Genomic DNA, 19,486 nt, shown 5'->3' with positions numbered 1-19,486 from the left:
CAGCTCTGAAGACTTACATTTGGTAATGATACTGTTCTTCCTTGTTTTTCCTTATAGCAAAAGATGATGGCAGCATCGCAGTTGCTCTGGGTTACACTGCTCACTTGGTCTCCATGATTTCTTTCTTCTTGCAAGTGCCACTCAGGTATCCCATAATTCACAAGGGCTCCAGGTCTGCAATCAAAGATAACATTAATGACAAACTGACAGAGAAAGAAAGAGAGTAAGTGTGTGTTTCTATCTTTTAGGTTGGGGGAGACTGCGAATTCTCCATTAAAAGTTGTGTAACATGTTTTTCGCATGTCATCCACTGTATTTCATAATTTCAGTTGTAGTATCACTTTGGTCTTGTCTCCTTTCAGTAGTGGATTTCAAATAATATTAGCATTGATGTCTGATTGAGCTGGGTACATCAAGCATTTGGAGTAAATATTTAAATATATATATTTAAAATACTTGAACTATTTTGGATACATACAAGAAAAGTCTGACTTGCCCTAGGAATAAAATTGGAAAAACAAGTCTTGAGATTTGACAGCTCTGAATTCCAGTTCAGACCCTTGCAGAGGTAAAATAAGACAACTCAGCATATACATTTCATGGGGGAGGGCCAAGATGCAAATGAAATATAGATTGAATATCTCTTATCTGAAATCCTTGAGGCCAGAAGTATGTTAAGTTTAGGATATTTTTAAATTTTGGAAACTCTTACATATACGTACATAATGAGATAGCTTTGAGATGGTCCCAAGTCTTAAACAAAATGCATTTGTTTCATGTACACCTTGTACACAGAGACTGAAGGTAAATTCATACAATGTTTATAATACTAGATTTCTCTGATTCTAAGACTTCATTGATTTTAAGATGCACATTAATTTCAGTAGCGGCAAAAAAAAAAACCCAAACCCCTATACATACAATAGTACATATAGATATATAAAGTACCCGTGATTCTAAGATGCACCCCATTTTTAGAGATGTTTATATGATGGGGAAAGTGTGTCTTAGAATTGAAATACAGTCATTTTGTAAATGAAGTGAAGTTTGTGTGCATTGCCCTATATAGGAAAACTAAGGTATCAGTATCTCAGTCACCCATATGAACAATTTTAGATTTTGGAGGATTTCAGCATTCTGGGCAAGGGAAGCTCAACCTGTGGTAACAGTATCTATGCTGACTTTTTATTAAACCAGGTGCAAAAAATATGATTATGTGAAACTGACTGACGTATTGTCCAAAAGTTGCAGATGATAGCAGATAGTATAATTAATCTTGTTTGTGGAATTGTCTGATTATCTGGCATTAAGCTGTTTTATTGGAAGCCACTGAATATTCATAAGCATTCAAACTGTGGCAAATCATTTATGTTCAAAGTGAGGAGAGAAATTTGAATGAAAAAGATTATCCTTCTGCTTTTTGTATTGAATGGTGAAGTGACGGTAGCTGAACATTTTAACCGAAATCATAGCAGAGGCACTTATATTTGGATTTGAATTATCACTCTGGACTGCATTGTGTGCTATTTTCCTAAAGACAAAATACCTATAGGTTGACAGATATGTTGGCAGTTTAGCAAGCTTATTTCTTTAAGTCTAAAGTGCAGGTCTTGCATACAAATCTCCATATCTTTAGTGTTGAAGTATGGTATAAATTACTATGTGCTCCTCGTCTCCTTACAGCCCATTTGGCTCCTACTCAGAAGTTTATGATTCCATAATGGGTAGTTTATGATAAAGTTAAATGCAAACCCAACTTTGTGTTTATATTTATGTCTGCTGATGTAAAATTACAAGGCTAATTTCATTTACACTATTCTCACCCTCTTTTTGTTCTTGTAAATTGGTGTGCCCCAAGGAAAATATAGTTTTCATCAAGTGTGTATGTCTGTATTTCTGCCAGATTTTCTTCTAATTCCTCATAAAATATAGAAAGTTTAAGTACATGTCCCTGCTATGAATTGATTCAGGCAATTTATCTGATCTAAAATCTAGTCTCAGTTGCAACTGACTTTGCCTTTGCAAAGTATAAGCAATCAAAACAAACAATCGGAAATGGTGGGGTGGAGGAAGAGAAGGCAGCACTGGAAAGACTTGGTGTTATTGATAGTCATATTGACCAAAACGAAACACAATCCACAAAAGAGCCATATCTTTATAGACCAACCAAAATGCACAAAATACATCATGCAAGTTTTCAAAGCTCTACTAGCTTCTTCATCAGGCAAAAGATGTTTGTGATGTGATGGAGTTAGGGTCTCAGTCCTTTCTTTTTTTACATAAAGTACAACCCCCTTATCCATGGATTTGATCCCCAGTTTCACCTACCCATGCTCCAAAACATATTCCCACAGAAGCTGTCTGTTGGCTGCTCAGGTGTGATTCTAGCCAAGTATAGTAAAAATATAGGGGTCACGATTATCTGCTTCAGCCATCCATGGGAAATCTCGGAATATATCCCTATGTGTCAATGAGCCATACTTTGTTTGCATTTGTATATATACATTTTGTTATGGTTAGTACTCTTTTGTGGATCTCCCCAAGGGGAGATGGGACGGAGTATAAATAAAGTTGATGTGACTTGACTTGACTTGGTATTAGTAGCATCTTTCTTTATCTGTTGGTTAAATGTACAACAACTAGTAACAAAGCAGGAAGCAGGAAGGAAATTCTAGCAAGTCCTTAGTTCAGTAGCAAGACGTGCTGAACTGGAGGTAATGGTCATTCAGTTCCCTTGCAAATCATGAAGTTGAGGTTTTGTAGGCATAGGGGCAGTCTGAATATTTGAAGAACTGCTGGTTTAGAGGAGTGTGTCTATCTGATGGGGATTAGCAGTTGCTTTTCCAGTGAGCCAAGGAGCCGCACCATATTTGTAGACATGGACTAAAGTTGTTTTTTCTTCCATGGAAATTCCACACTGTCCTCAAATCAACATGAACTAGTAGTCAGTGGCACCGGTCCAGGACTAATTGAAGGCTGGCACTTTTCCAGGGACTATCACTTTAAGTGCCACTGCATAAGAGAACATGCACAGCACCCAATATGCCATTTGAAACACTGGTGTATACTCTGCTATTGAATTGGATGATTCAGGGTGTTAGCATGCTGTATTCTAGGTAGGATGCATATCTGTCATTTATTAATTTGTTTACTGCCTGTCCCATATAAAACGATTCTAGGGACCTAGCATACCAGTAAAATCTATGCCAAGAATTTAAATACAGTAAGACCCAGGGGTTCTTGGCATAGATTTTACTGGTATGCTAGGTCCCTAGATCCCAAGAGTCGGACACGACTGGACTTAATGTCAGGGGAAAACCTATACCTTTGCCTTTACCTAAGACCCGGGAAACCATGGAATCCCTATCTGTAGTTCCACGTACCCATACCCAGGGGAAAATGGTCTCTAAGGAATTTGCAACTCTGTGGTATGTCTTGGTCTTCCCATTGTCCCTATCACTTGTGTCTGTTCAAAAATTTTGAAGTAAATCTGGGACTGGCTTTAAGTCCCAAAGATGATTGTTGCTGCCACCTTTGTCCTCTCAGAGTTATTGACCAGGGACAATGGGAAAGGAAAAGTGAACATTGGAAGACATAGGGTAGAAATAATTGGATTTTAGAATAGTGATGGCTCTGTTCTCCAAGTTGAGTAATGTCTACATCGTTTTCATATCAAAAGTGGGAGCGTAGCCCATCCATAGATTCAATATAAATTTGATCTCTTCTGAGCTGTCTGGAGCATAATCAGATGCTAGGTAAAAAGGGAGTATCATGTACACAGGATTCATATTATAATGGATGACAGCATGGGTGGGAGGCAGAGGGGCATTTAAGTAACTGAGATAATACTCCATTATATTTCCAGAGTTATTCTGATGTTTCATTTTTTTTAAGTTATGCTACAAAAAAGGAGAAAAGGAAAAACAGGAAAAAAGAAAAAAGAAGGGAGTTGAGTAGCCAGCGATTTTAGCCTCCTTACGGCCACATTCTGTTTGTATATGCTGCTTTTTGTCCCCTTCTCAGCCACATCGCTTCAGGAACTGCTGCCTCACTGCCAGCCTTTTGTAGTTTTAAGAAGCAGAGCTGTGTAGATTGTGTTACCTGCTTTATAGGACAGTCATTCCTCCACTTTCATGGTGGTTAGGGACTGAGCTCCCCTGTAGAAATAGGAAAATCTCCAGGGAGGAATGGGGTGTCACTACTGTGGTCCCATATGGGGAAAAGGGAGCTGGCCCTGCATACTGCTTCACTTGCCCTGCACATGGGGGAAAAAAATAAGATAATAGGGGGACCAGAAACATGTTACAAACCTGAAGAGGAGAACAAACCAGTTGTACACATCTTGCAATGTCCAGCTCCTCCTCTTCATCCTCTGTGCTGTGTGTTCCTGCTCCTCCCAGTACTTCTTTTCCTTTGGGCAGAAGAAAAATTTGTGGAACACAGGAAGAGAAAGGGGAGCCAGATCCATGGCATGAGTAAAGTGGCATGGGGCCTTGCCTTGCTTTACCTCCATGCCACAAGTCTTCGTTTTGGCCAGGAAAGCAAGGGGGATACCTGGCGGAACGGAAATACATGGCACACAAAACTCCCAAACAGCTGAGCCGCTCACTTTCTGAGGATAAGGCTGCCATATATCTTCTGTCTGTTTCCAAGATTGGAGAGAGACTCGTGCCATATAGCAACCCCAATTTCATGAGTAGAGCATTTGAAATGCATGAATACTCAAAACCACGAATGATGGTGAATCCTACCAAAGGAAGAAATGTATTTCTCGATTTGCGATGTACTTCGTCAGCTTGGATGATCATAACTTTTACTTTCGAGTCTTACATGTCTTCATCTCTTAAATGCAGCTGAATATTTTAAAATTATTGCTCTGTATCACATTTTGTCCTTGTATCTGAAATCTACATATCACTTCTTCCTTCATGTAACTATCTGGACTGCTTCACACATTAGCATGGTCTACCAACAAATGCTGTATTTTTAGCAAGAGGGAGCTAAACTTTGTAGGTAGTGTGAGGTCGCATTTATATCCTCTAAAAGAAGGTGTGTATGTGTGTGTGTGTATACACACACACACACTGAGCAGTTCTCTGAGCCATCTTCATTTCCTATCAGGTTTTTTGATGTCCTGTGAAGCATAGCTCAGTTCAAAAAAGCGCGGGGGAGGGGGGGGGGTTAAACCTGTGGAGTTTCCTATCAGTGCAAGCTGCTTCCAGTTACTTTGAGTTCATTCTGGGAGAAGTCTTGGAAACCCAATTCTTCTATTTAATTAAAGAAACTGTAAAATAACAATACACTTGACGGCGGTAATGGAAGTGTTCTTTCGGTAGTTCTGAAATCTTCTGGGAGCAAAAATGCTATGCCTCAGCAAAACATGCCGGAGGACCCGTATAATATATCAATCCAAAAATAATGTGCCTGTGGCCTACTTAACCCCAGTTTGTAAAATTCTTGTGTAATCTAAGCAATTGCTCACGGTATCAGTACTACTAATCAGGAATTATAGCAATTTTCGAGTGAGTCCAAATTTGGTACTTAAGTAGTTTTAACCCCCATGACCTTCCAGGGATTAGGTATTTCAACTATATCCGGTCTCTTGTAGACTGGAAATGAGCCCCAGCTTTCCCAGGCTTCATGGGTAATTAGGTCAATTGGCAGAGGCCCCAGAATTCGACCACTCCGTAATTGGTATAATTCAAGTGTGTGCAAGTGTATACGCTTTAAACGTTTGCCTTTCATTTCTTGCTGAAGGGTTGGCTTCCCTAATTGCCAAAGTCTTAACTCACCACGCTGCACTTAAGAATCATAAAAATATCTTGAGAAAAGTACCATAGTTGTAAGTTATATAGTGAGACCAATTTCTCTGCATTCAACAGCAAGTGGAAAAGACTGGCTGTGTTGGTGGCGGTGGCTTACCTTCAGTTGTCGGTTGTGGACCACATCTTCCTTCGGCACTTAGGTTTTATGCGATGGGTGATGTACATCTAACTTACCTTTCCCTATTAGCAGATTGTTCTGACTGCAGGATCACAGCTATGAGGCAAATTCCTGGTCATATTTCCAGAAACCTAGAAATCTAGTGGTACCTTTTCAAATCACTGTAAGCCACCTTGAATCTCATTTGAGAGAAAGATAGGATATAAATTCAGCAAATAATGTCTAGATTGGGTCTGTTTGAGACCTCTGTGCTTTGAGTATTGCAAGTAGACTTCAATCCTTGACTAAAGCTGCTTTATGCAAACTCTTCCACCCTCTGCTTTAAGCTTTTTAGGGTGAATGGATTTGCAGCAGGAAGGAAGTCACCAGAAAGACAGATATTTGCCATTCTCATTCAGTGTGCAAATTTTTAGAAAGATTGCTTTTCCCACAGGCGTGAATAAATGAAATCATCGTATGGAGTCTTACTTTTTTCCCCATCTGGCAACAAAAGCTGGCAGAGCTCGTTTCAGCATAATCTCCAGAGAAAGGGAGTTCCACAACAAGGTTATACCACCAAGGAGACCCTGTTAAGAGTGTTAGCAGTTAGGTGATGATATAATCTAAGTATTTTCCCTGAAAGATTTGAAGTCACAAACAGGTTGGTAGAGGAGAGGTGATCCTTTACCTAATGTGTTCTAAACTGTTTGAGACTTTATATTTACAGTTATTTTGAAATGTGTTTCATTACAAATAGTTATATCTTGCCATTTGTACAGGATGGTATTCTCTTCTGCACATCAGAGCCGGCATCTACTGCCCAATTTCCTGTTACCCAAGTTGTTTCCAATTTATGGCAACCCTAAAGTGTATCCTATTATTAGGGTTTTTTTAAAACTGAGATAGCATTATTTGCCCAAGGTCACCCAATAGGTTTCCATGACTGAGCAGGGATTTGAACCTAGGTAGAGAACATATTAGTCTAATGCTCAAATTCCTGAACCACACCAAGGATTGGCTGTCTTTGCACCGGACCAAATCCTTCAGGCAGCCTAGGAAAAAAAATCACACTGACATTCTCACTTAGCATCTATGGCCATGAATTGGAATTTTCTCCTTTCTTAAGAGTCTGCTGGTGAGAAAATTTCTTTCCAAGACGTGACTGGAAGCATTCTGTTTTCAGCCATATTTTATCAGACAGCATTTTTGTGTGCATGTTGTTGGAGGAGAGGGGATTTGCACACCCTTGCTTGAGTTTCTTGCAATTCAGTTTGAAATGTAAGGGAATAAAGGAAAATCAGGATCGAAACCACATGCTTTTCATGTTAGATTATGTCCAGGTGGGAGGGACTGTTAAAAAATCAATAGGTTGCTTATGATTCAAGAATACTTTGGATTGAAGGCAGGTGGCTATACGCGGACATATGAAAAACCAATCGCCCGCATATTGGTACATATGAGATTGATCTCTTGAAATACCAAGAGAAGTCCATAAATTTCAGAACTTAGCAATAACGACACTCAGACCTGAGCACCCAGAAGAGCAAATTTTTGTATCTGAAGAGGAAATCTTTCTTCTTTTTAAAAAGTATCTAGATCCTTTTAGCTTTGCTTTAACAGTTAACATCTGACGGACCTAAGAGGCCTGCGGAGACTCATTACAGCCTTTTCAAATATTGTAGCTGTCCCGTGATGCTGAACAGGTCGAGATTAGCCTAGTAACAGCATGAGGTTGTGAAATGAAATAAGAATGTGATTGCGAAGTATTTGTCCGAGGTCAGGATGAGAGGGAAGACGGGTAGGAGTGAGTTTAAGCGTTTAATGGGAAATAGTGTGCTCTAAAAGATATCCTTTTTAGGGTTGTGATAATGGTGACTCTCAAGGAATATTGCAGAGTGTCCTTCATTTATCATAGTGGCAAACATAAGAGAAGTTTATTGTATCTTTGTTAACTCTAAGCTACAAAATATTGAGCTGTAATAATAAACTGTTGTAAAAGCAATAAATAATCATGATGTTGATGATGAATTATTTGTAACAAGAAATAATAATTATAAATATATGTAGGTGGACAAGTCTTGAGTTCACTAAATGTTTCTTGGGTGAAGGTAAGCTTTTAGTTCTTAATTTTTTAATATTTGAGCTTGGACCTGCTTGACCAAAATTGCTTCACTTCTCAGGAAAGTAAGATGCTAAGAAACTGACACAATACTTTTACTTTACATGAAATTTCAGTTACACCCCCTGCCAGAGATATTGCTAAAGTCTTGGTAATGTTATCTTGATAACAGTGTAGTCTTGATAATATGTTGCAAATTTTATGTTATGCTAACAATATTATCTTTTGCATTATAATAAGAGAATGAATTGAGAGAATAAAATGGATGCCTGCTCATGATGATTTGAGGAAATTATGCTAGAGATGAAATCAGTAATAGATTGATTCACTTAATTTTTAAGCTTGCTCTTGAAATTGATCATTAACTTCTACAGAAAAGTTCAAATGTAACTTGAGGGTGGATTTTTTTAAATGTACGTTTTAAATTATCATATTAAATTAGTACCAGTAAAACAATAAGAGGTCACCAGGGTTGCTTACAATAAATTCAAACTTTTTTAAAATCAAAAATAACTACAGTAGAGTCTCACTTATCCAACACTCACTTATCCAATGTTCTGGATTATCCAACGCATTTTTGTAGTCAGTGTTTTCAATGCATTGTGATATTTTGGTGCTAAATTTGTAAATACAGTAATTACTACATAGCATTAATGTGTAATGAACTACATTTTCTGTCAAATTTGTTGTATAACATGATGTTTTGGTGCTTAATTTGTAAAATCATAACCTATTTTGATGTTTAATAGGCCTTTCCTTAATCTCTCCTTATTATCCAACATATTCGCTTATCCAACATTCTGCCAGCCCGTTTATGTTGGATAACTGAGACTCTACTGTATAACTGAAATAATTTTATGACAACAAGAAATGATTGAGAAGACTTACGTTTTTAAAAATGCATCATAATTTTAGGGAATGTCTTTTTTGCTGGGGAACAGTCACATTTCTGATCGGAGTGTGTTCCACAGTTCCGGAGTAACATGGGGGGAAATTTTTTTTTGTGTGTCACAATTTATGCATGGGTCAGTATAAGGGGTTTGTTTAACCTCCGGTTTGCTAGTAAAGATGAATTACTGTGTTCCAAAATGCTTGTCTGAAATATGTGTTACCAACATGAAATGTTTGGAAAGCTCTGCCCTACTGGTTGACTTTCCGAAAACATCTGATGGACCAGTGGGCCTGAGGTATGTTGAAAGACAGCCCATGGTGTGATATCCTCATAGCTCTTCTTATGCTCTTATTTGCTACCAACAAGAAAAAAGGTTGAACACTGTGAAAGCCATCTTCTGCATGGCATCATGAGAACCACCACTCCTCTTAATGTTCCCCCAGCAACTGCAAAAACATCCCTGTGGGCAGCTAAACCAGGAAATCCCAAATAGATGGCTCCCCACGAGGGTCTGCCTTCAGGGGCAAACCAAGAATGGGCAACTTCGAAATGCCTGAACAGACTCAAAAGTGAAGTGGGCAGATCAAAAAACAACCTTGCAAAATGGCACTACCTAGAGGAATCCTCCACTATTTGCGACTGTGGAGCAGAACAAACAACTCCACATCTGGATGCTTGTCCACAATGCCCTGCCTCATGCACAGAGGAAGAATTGTTTAAAACTACAGACAGTGTGTTCACTGTTGCCCATTTTTGGTCAAAAAGTATTTATCTGCTTGTGTGTCCTCTATTTTTTATCAATTTTATATTTATTTATGCAATGTTTTGACACAAAATAAACCAACAAGTTGACTTAGTCACTTCCTGAACACCTCCTCCCTCCCAATAACATATCTTACATCACAGAAACATGAGCTAAAGTAGTGAGGGAAGAGAAGATGCAGTAGTGATAGAGTAATAATGGTGAGGGTTGAATGTACAGAAATGTAGAGTTGGAAAAGACCCCAAGTGCTATCCAGTCCAGCTCCTTCTAATGCAGGAATGTACAATCACAATAAATAAAATGTTACATTTGGAGGTTTGACCTTGAGAAACCCAAACCCAGCATTGCAAAGTGATGGTGCTAATGATTTAGTGCTCTCCAGTCTTGTCCAGTTGTGTTGTTGATTATATGAGGTGCTGTTGTGCATTGCTATACGTAGAAACTATATTTTATTTTATGAACAACACTTCTGATTTTTTTCATTAGAGTTGTGTTGAAAGGAGGCAGACTGTTACACAGAATTGAAATCAGTGGAACTAAAAAGGGGCACTGCTTCCTTAACAATTTATATTATATTTGATAATATAAAGAGACCTTAAAAGAAATATGAAGAAGCCATGAACCCAGTTCAGCCCCCTTTTTATAGCTTTTGCTTCTAAATGTAGCAAATCCCCTCTATTTCTAACAACATAATGAAATACTATCTTGTAACAAACCATACTTTTTGGTTTTAAAGGGTATATTTATTGCCCAGGCTGAATGCGTTTTGTGTTATTAATTGTAATTTTATCCTTTTATAATCCAAATCCTGCTACAATGGGATAAAGTAACTCAGATACTGAAATTGATTCTCTGTGATTCATACAACAACAGAGAGCAGTGGAATTTTGCTGCTCATAAGTACATTTATTTTAGTGTGTTGTATTTTCCTGTCCTATGATTAAGATTTATAGATCTGTTAAGTAGAGTGAGCTTATATGTATAGTGATTAGAGTGATTTTATATTTCTCAACTCGAAGTCACCCATTAAAAGTTTGAAGCATTGTAAAACAGAGACCCTCACAATTTGGGGCACTGTAATGACATTTGCCAAAGCTTTCATTTTAGTAGCTGTGGTTAGAGATAATATCGTTTTTGTCTTGAGTATTTTAAAGAAACTGTTTTAATAACACAGAATGCCTGTCATCTGCATAATGATCTCATTGCTGAACTAAATCTTTGTTCAAATGTTAATCTTTTCCTATCCTGAGGATTTGGAGGTGAATAATATGTGTAGAACCGTCCAAATATACAATCCACAGGTCCCACAGAATATTGAAGTGAAACTAAATCAGAAGGAAAGCCCTGTATTAGCCCAGTCCATTCAGTTCCATTCAACTGAAATTTGCCATTTCACAATCAGTCTGAATAGGATGGTCTGAATATTTTTGCTACATGCATTTTTACACATTGATACCATTAATTCTTGAATACTTTAAAAAGGATCTCTCTATCACATGTCCTCCGCAAAGCATTGTAAGGCAGACTTGCAATTGAGTACATTTTTGATGTAATTCTTAGGCAGCTTCCTGGGATTTGGCAACATCATACAAATTTAGATGTGATTTAGCAAAGATGTCATACTTTTATTTAGTCACCAAAATTTAGCATATATGCTATTTTAATTTTCCATCCTTTGCAAACGCCACAAACCATTCCCTGTTAACCCACAGTGTTTGATCTGAAATATTTGTAGGGAAATATTTGTATTTATTGGAACAAAGCATATCCATCCAGGTTGTAGTTCCATCCACATTTACCTGAAGAAAGTGCCCTTGTGCTCAGTACATTTAAGACAGGGCAGGTCAGTACCATACACTTTTCTTACATTGTTTGAATTAAAGGGAAATATGAGAGCACAAGAAAACAGTTAACACAGTCACTTCTATGGTGCCATCTGTTTAGAGTTCTGCCTTTCAGAATTTTAGAAGAAAAAGTGAATGATAGCAGCTTTGAAATTAATTTTAGTAGTAATTAGTATCATGAAACAACACATTTTTAGAAATATTTCCATAGAAAAACAGTGACAACATAAGATGTTTTAAGTTCCTCATCACAGAAGATTGCAGTAAGGGAGTGAAGGCAGATTGTTATCTCAGACTGCTCAGGACTAAAGTGACATTCAAACTCGGGATGTCAGGCCTTGCCACTGCATTGCACAACTTATGGGTTGTCTTGAGGAAATATGCATAGATTAAGTACTGTTTGAGTCACCTAAACTCCTGTTGTCAGTAATCTAATCCCCTATTAATGAAATGCCAGTAATATAATTTATTTGCTGTAGTGAAAAATGCTTTTGGGAACAGTGTGATAGTAAAACTTAGGACTCAAATAAGAATTTTAAATGGTCACTGGAAAATAAAACTTTAATATACTCTGTGTATTATTTGGAAGACTGCTCTAGCCTCTATGGTAGTCAATGACCTTACCATATCATTACAGATTATTTCAGAACAAATCACTTTTATTGCTTATTAGTAAACAAGGAATGAATTCCAAGGATGTAGCACCTTTGTTCCAAATCATGTTTGTTACGTTTAATTTTGAAAAATGTGATCACTTCTATACATTTAATTTATTTCTGTTTCCAGAAAAGTTTCCAAATACAATGGTAAATTGATCACCCTTTTGCTGACTACAGTAGAGTCTCACTTATCCAACCTTCGCTGATCCAACATTCCTCTTTGATAATAACCCCTTTGGTTTACCAGCTTTCTGGTGCGAATACCTGCTACAAGTAAATTCTACTGAGCTCACAAGGTTTCCTCACAAGTAACGGGGTTTAGGTTTGCACTTGACGGACTGTACTCAATTGATGTCCCTTGGCTCAAAGCATGGAGTTTTTGTCTCAGAAATGGAGAGAGAGATTATTTTCAGTGATGCCTTTCATATGTTTGATGAAGCCTGCAAAGAATGAATGAGCCTTCTGTCAATTGAGGATCTCAACTGGTTGTAATGGTCTTCCAACTCCCTTGGCACTGACAACCGCCTTGTTTAACATTAGCCAGTTTTCTGGCTTCAGGATTTGAAAGCAGGGTTTTGAGCTGGTTTAGGAGGAAAATCTAGGTTTGCATTACAATAATACTGTTGTAATACTTAAAGTTGTGGGTGGGGCACGTATTAAATTTGCAGTGGTTCTCAGTGAAGAGGCAGGCTGTGCTGGCTAAACTTTTCCCCCTTTCGAAATATGCAAAAAACTGTTTGTATGTATTGGCTTCTTTGTTGGTGAAGCAAGGCTTCTGTGTCTTATATCACAAAAAACTTGTGACAGGAGAAATGGCTTTCCAGAATTACTTGTGTAAACAAGTGAAATCATATTTTCCCCTTCTTCCTTTAGGTTTCCATTATATCCAAAAGGAGGAGAGAAACTACAGTTTGATTATGGTGTCTACCTTCTCAACAAAAACATTGCACAGGTATGTTAGTGGTGAGAATATTATTTTTCCATGACTGAATAATATAATTCTTCTTTGGAGAGAAAATAAGCAGTTGGTTCTCTGCATTTCGTGCACACTAGATTTCTGTGCCCAGAGACAGGCAGAAAGAATCTCTATTCATATAAATATAGTATATACGCATTCTTTCCACATCTTGGACACTTGTGGTCCCAGGCTGTGCAGCCAGAAGTCCAGCCACCTGGATTTACCATGGAGTGAGAAAGAACTGTACCTAGTGGTAGAGAATGTTTTGCCTGCAAAAGGGTCCCACATTTTATTCCTCAGCATTTTCCATTATGGTTAGGAAGGAATCTAGAATCAAGTCATAGCTGTAACAGGAGAAGGCTGATACTGGAAACATAAGAAACTTCCTTCAGTTGAGTCAGACTGTCCATCTTGCCCAGTATTTTCAACTCTGGTTGGCAGGCTTTTAAGCAGGATTTTTTTCTTAGCCCTACTTGGAGACTCAGGCTGGATCTGCTATCAGAGAACTGGTCAGTGTAGGCCCATATAATGAAGTTCAATGCAATCAAACTGCATTACATGGGTCTGTACTGCATAATACGGATCCAGCCTCAACCTGGGATATTCTACCTGGAAAGCATATTTTCTAGGTGCTTCACCAATACAGCTTCTGGTATTTGCTGGTGAACTCTGTCTACATGGGCCAAATACTGCTAAAATGGACTCGCCTTGCAACCCCTGCAAGGAAACCACATAGCATACAGGTGTCAAACTTGCAGCTCTCTAGATGTTTGGACCTCTAACTTCCAGAATCCCCAGCGAGCTTGTCCAGTGGCCAGGAAGTCCAAAACACCTGGAGGGTCACAGGTTTGACACCACTTTATACCGTATGGCTGGTTTTGAAGCAGAAGCACTGCTTCCAGCCATAAATCCAACACAAGGGGAACTGCAGTTTACCCTGGAACTCCACTGCTTTTGAAGTGGGTAATCCAATGTCCACACTTCAAAAACACCCACCACTATTTTGATGGCCAGAATTAACTCCAGGCTGCTTCCCTGCAGAGCCTTGCTGGTGACATTTGTTTTTGGAGATGACATGGTTGAACACCTTGTTGTGACTTCAGAGATGTGCTGTCAGGGAGCTCCTTCTAGCTAGTGAACTAGCTAGGAGGACAAGGTATCATATGCCAATGCGATGTCTGCCCAACTACCTGTTTGAACTCTCCTGTACGTGCAGACTTTACATGCTACATCCAGTGCAGTAAAGCTTCCACTTTACTCTGGATTATTTTGGTAGCTGTAGATGTAGCTATGATCGTCCATGTAAGTGTAACCAGGTCCATTTAGAAGCCATTTTTGGCTTCTAAAATCAGGTAAGATTGGACACATTCAGGATTGTGTGGCAACAAAACTGAGCTGGATAATCCAGTGATCTGACTGTTAAACTAACATAGATCTTTAAGGTAGATTTATGATGAACAAGCCAGTAGCCAAGAGGGTGAAGGGTATGGGTTCAACCCCTCCCCCTGAACATTTTCAGGTTAAAAAAAAAAACCTGGCTTTTTTTGTAGTTTACTCGTTCAGTCACTTCCAACTCTTTGTGACTTCATGGACCAGCCCACGTCAGAGCTCCCTGTTGGCTGTCGCCACCCCCAGCTCTTTCAAGGTCAAGCCAGTCACATCAAGGATACCATCCACCCATCTTGTCCTTGGTCGGCCTCTCTTCCTTTTTCCTTCCATTTTCCCCAGCATCATTCTCTTCTTGTCTTCTCATTATGTAGCCAAAATACTTCTCTTTGCCTGTAATATCCTTCCCTCCAGTGAGCAGTTGGGCACCAAGTAAAATCTCAATTATTGCAAAATCCACAGACTCCATTACCAGGGTACCATTTCCTGTGGATAAGAAGAGGCATCTAAGTTTTCAGTCTAAATGGTTCAACAGATTTCCCTGGTTAGTCTACATATTTCATGTACAAGGTCACTCTGTAAGTACTGTGTGTTGTTTGGAGAAGTTGTGGGTGGTGCATTGGTTGATAAACCATTTATACAATAAAAAGATGCAGTGAACACCATAAAATAAAGTACCATCAGAACAACTTGTGCTTGGCTAAAAACTTGCTGATTTACAGTGAAAAATGCTTTGATGTAATCCGTCATCGTGATAAAGAAAAGAATAATACAGAAGAAGAAAACTGAAACTTCTGCCAATTGTGGAAACTATTATCCTTTGTGGTTGACAAGAATTGGCTTTAAGAGGGAGCAATGATTCAGGACCTATTGCTTGTAATGAACCTTTGCACAATGGTGGTAATTTCAGGACCGTGTTGAGATCTCATGCCAGATCAGAATACACTGAGCTGAAATGTCATCTCAAAACTGCAGCTATGAATGCCTAGTATACTAATCCTTAAATACAGAATGAACTGATAGACATTTGTCGTGATAAGGTAGCCAAAGAAATTGTTGAAAGATGCTATGCATCACAGTGTATCTCTGTTTTGGCAGATGAAACTTTGGATGTGAGTACCTCAGAACAGTTATTGCTCTCAGTAAGGTATGCTGATATTGAAGCTGCAGGGATAAGAGAAGACTTTATAGACTTTGTGAAGATAAGTGATTTGACAGGTAGAGGGCTTGCAGGCATAATTTTGAAAACACTGGAAAAATTGGGCTGAACTTGCAATATTTGTGTGGACAGGGATGTGATGGAGCTGCTAATATGAGTGATCATATTAGTGGTGCACATGCAATTATATTGCAAAAGTATCCAATGGCTACCTACATGCACTGCAGTGTTCACTCACTAAATCTAGCCTTAGCAAAGACTTGCAACATTCCACCTGTCAGAAGCTGTCAAGGAACAGTAGCATCTGTGTGCCATTTCTTCAGAGCATTATCCATCAGACTGGAACTGTTGAAGAAAACTATAAAAGCGTGTTTCCCTAAATCAAGAGCAAACAACCTGTTGGTGCTTTGTGAAAACGGTTGGGTTGAGCGACATGATGGAGTTTTACCTTTTGTTGAACTGTACAGTGTGGCAGTAAGAACACTTGAAGAACTAAAAGAGAGTCCTCTATACAACAGTGAGACTTCTTCCTAAGCTGGAAATCTTCTTTTAGCTGTTCTGAATGCTGAATTTGTAGTAACCATACACATCCTAAGAAAGCTTAGCAAAACATTACAAAGAGTAGATATGGACATTTTCTGTAGTCTGAAACATGTCGACAGTCTCTTAGAAAAAGCTAGGGAGAAGTGCATATCTTGTCTGTGATAGACAGTTTTTTTCCAAATGTGAAGGAACTTCTTCAGATTTCTGCAACATTGCCAGTGTCAACAGCTACAAATGAAAGGAAAGAAAGACTGACTGAACTTGCACTCTTGAGTATCCACTGAAGTTTATCAATGGAGCCTGATTTCTGTCAAAGTGTATTGACACAGTTTTCAAGTGTTTACAACAGGCGTTGTGGTATTCTTCTGTAACCACTAAATTACCAATCAAGAGTTATTTTAAGGCTTTTTTTTTAGACATGAAGCTTTGTAGCTAAAATAGACATTTTATTTAATTGAGCTTATATTAAAATATAGAATTAAAATTATTTTGCATTATGGAGCTACTTTTCATGATTCGTTTAAAAATGTTTCAAACCCACGCCCACCCTAATTTTTTTTTTCTGGCTATGGTCCTGATGAGGACTATTAGTGTTACATAATATGCTCAGATTATCTATTGATAGTCAGGCGAGCAATGTGAATAGCAATGGGAAATTCTTCATGTCGGATTTTTGTGATATGTGTCTCACCCATAGAGTCCTCTCTGGGAAGAATAGGACTGAAGCATTCAAAGCAACAAAAAAATTATTGGAAAATCAAAACTTGTCCCAGGAGGGGGAATGGAATCTCTCTGAAAATGGAAAAGGAAGAACAATGAAAATCATGCCTAATTCCTTGGAGATTGTAAGGTGGAATTATAAGCAGGTCAATATACTTTTCTGCAGATCATTATGGGCGTTGTTTTGAACTGGGAACGGTATATCAGTGCATTCTATTTCAGCTAGTTGATAATGACTTCCATCTGTTTCATCTGCGTCCCCCCGCCGCCTTTCCCCCTTCCTTTTTTAAAAGTCATCACTAATCACAGACACAGAGAGATTCTTTTCCTATTTGGAACTGAAGAGTTGCATATTTCTCTAGTTTCAGGCAGACTCACAAGGGATGTGCACGGAATCACTTTAGGAATTGGAAATTGGTTGAGATTAAAACCAAGGACCATAAAAAAGGAATCTTCCCGCACATGGAAAGCATCCTTGAAACATACTGTGTGCATTGTATGGTCTAATCCTTTTTTTAGATCCAGAACCTGCTTATTTGGTTGCAGAGCCTTTTTTCTCTGAGTCTACCTAACCTACCGTTATGTTGAAAAACTGATATTCTCGTATGGCAATAAGGGTGACATGGGTGCATTGTCAAAATGAGGAGAGAAACAGATACTGCATGCAGGGTTTTTTTGGCTGTAAACTGGGAAATTAGTGGGGATCTGCCTTGTTGTTGGAAAGCAATGCCTGATTGTCCAGTTGTCTCTTAGTTCTATCTAAGTGACTTTGATTTTGGACAGCTGGACAGATCTTGGCCTTGCTTCCATATCACCACTTGTGTTACAATGGCAAATGATTTCCAGCTCAGCACCATTGCTAGGAAGAAATAAGTGGCTTGCAGTTTGCCTCTGGCTACAAAGTGGGAGGACCATATTATGGACTGTAGAAAGAACCCTTGAGCTATCAGGCCTAAGAACCTCAGGTTGCATTTTGACATTACAGCAGTCCTTGTGTTGATGAGCCTTCCTGCTATTGCATACTCATGTATCACTCCTGCTTGACCTTAGTGGCTTTTTTATTGTGATATACACATTTGTAGGAATCCAGTTCCTTTCCTTATCAGGAAGGAACAAGCCAAAGAGCCAGTTCTTTGGAGAGTGTGCATATCATAATGAATAGATGGTCAACCCCAAATCTGTGGTTTGTTCACACTCCTCATCGGTAGAGGTGATTACTCAGTATGTATCAACAGGCTGCTAGTGCTCAAGAAGGTAAGGTTCCACCAGAGCCTTGGCTTCTCGTGATGTCTAAAGGTGTCCTTTGCCTGTTACTGCTACACTACAAATCTGTTGCTTAATACCTTCAAAGGTTCAATCTTACCATCCCTAGAATTTGAAAAGGTAACCGTTCCAATCTTTGACGATCCCTAAGTTTTTAAAAGAACTATGGTTGTAAGAGCTTACTGATAATTATATATAGCCATCAGTTATTAGATGCCATTAAGGCCTTCCATGTTTGTGTAGAAATCTAGACATACCTATGTAATTGGCCCCATCAGTCCATAGAAGTCTTTAGTGTTTGCTTTGCTGCATGAACTATGGGACCACAACCTAGTAATAGCATTCTGAAACACTGGGACTTGTCACTTTTTCATTCTTAATATCTTCTTGATGCATATCCCTATGTCAGAAAATTAATAACATGTTGACTGATGTTTTGCCTAGTACACTGTTTTCATATTTTAACAATTATGCCCATCTTTATTTTCTGTAAATATGAAAAAACAACTATAGTTATACCTCATCAGTGCTGTGTTTTAGGGCTGTCTGGTTGAAACTTCAGTTTCCTTTTACTGCTGTCATGCATCAAAGCAGGTTCAGGCACAAAAGGAGTACCATTATCGTTAGTGGTAAAACAAACCAGGACATCTTATTGTGTATTTTTTGTTCCTCCATGCTAAAAACTGAGACAAATCATAATGACTGGGAGTCTCCCTCCCCAGCTGAGTTGCTCACTGTAAGAAAACAGTTCTGTTGATTTCATTTGAGTGTTCCTTCTGGGAATTAAATTGTTTTGCAGATGGCAGACAAACCCATAAAAAGTACCGTAGAAGTGAATTAAGGTACTAAATAACCAGCTGAAAGGCTATCCAGAAAGACTGACAAAAATGTTCTGTTTTATTATGAGAAACCAAGTGATGCCCACTTATAGGAGGAACTGATAAATAAAAAAAAAACCTGCCCTATGGGCATGGCTGGCAGAAAATAGGAATTCAGAGGAAACTTTCCCCCATCTAAACCTGATCTGGAAAATTTGTCATATACAGTACTTTCCAGGGAGATCTACTCATTAAGTATTGTTGTCTGGACCATTTAAAGTCTTGGGAAGCTTTTAACATCATATTGTCTCAGGCAAATGTCCCACCTATTTAGAACTCTTTAGAAACCAAAACAGTAAGACATTGGCATGTATTTAATACAGTCATGCCTCCACATTTGTTGTGATTGGGATGCAAAAGTTAGGAAGGTAGTGAATTAC

The 19,486-nt window shown here is 38.6% G+C and overlaps 1 protein-coding gene across 3 annotated transcripts in view; it reads left to right on the top strand.

Moving 5' to 3' along the window:
* uvrag (UV radiation resistance associated) overlaps positions 1–19,486 on the top strand; it is a 104,499-nt gene that overhangs the window by 56,948 nt on the left and 28,065 nt on the right. For all 3 annotated transcript variants that reach the window (XM_003225430.3, XM_008117777.2, XM_062974464.1), the window contains 2 exons: positions 58–223; positions 13,073–13,151. In XM_003225430.3, the coding sequence (XP_003225478.1) occupies positions 58–223; positions 13,073–13,151 (245 nt within the window). The remainder of the gene's footprint in view (positions 1–57; positions 224–13,072; positions 13,152–19,486) is intronic.

Source organism: Anolis carolinensis, chromosome 3 (assembly GCF_035594765.1).
Source record: "Anolis carolinensis isolate JA03-04 chromosome 3, rAnoCar3.1.pri, whole genome shotgun sequence".
Classification (NCBI taxonomy): Eukaryota; Metazoa; Chordata; class Lepidosauria; order Squamata; family Dactyloidae; genus Anolis; species Anolis carolinensis.
This window is presented reverse-complemented; position numbering and strand designations above follow the sequence as displayed.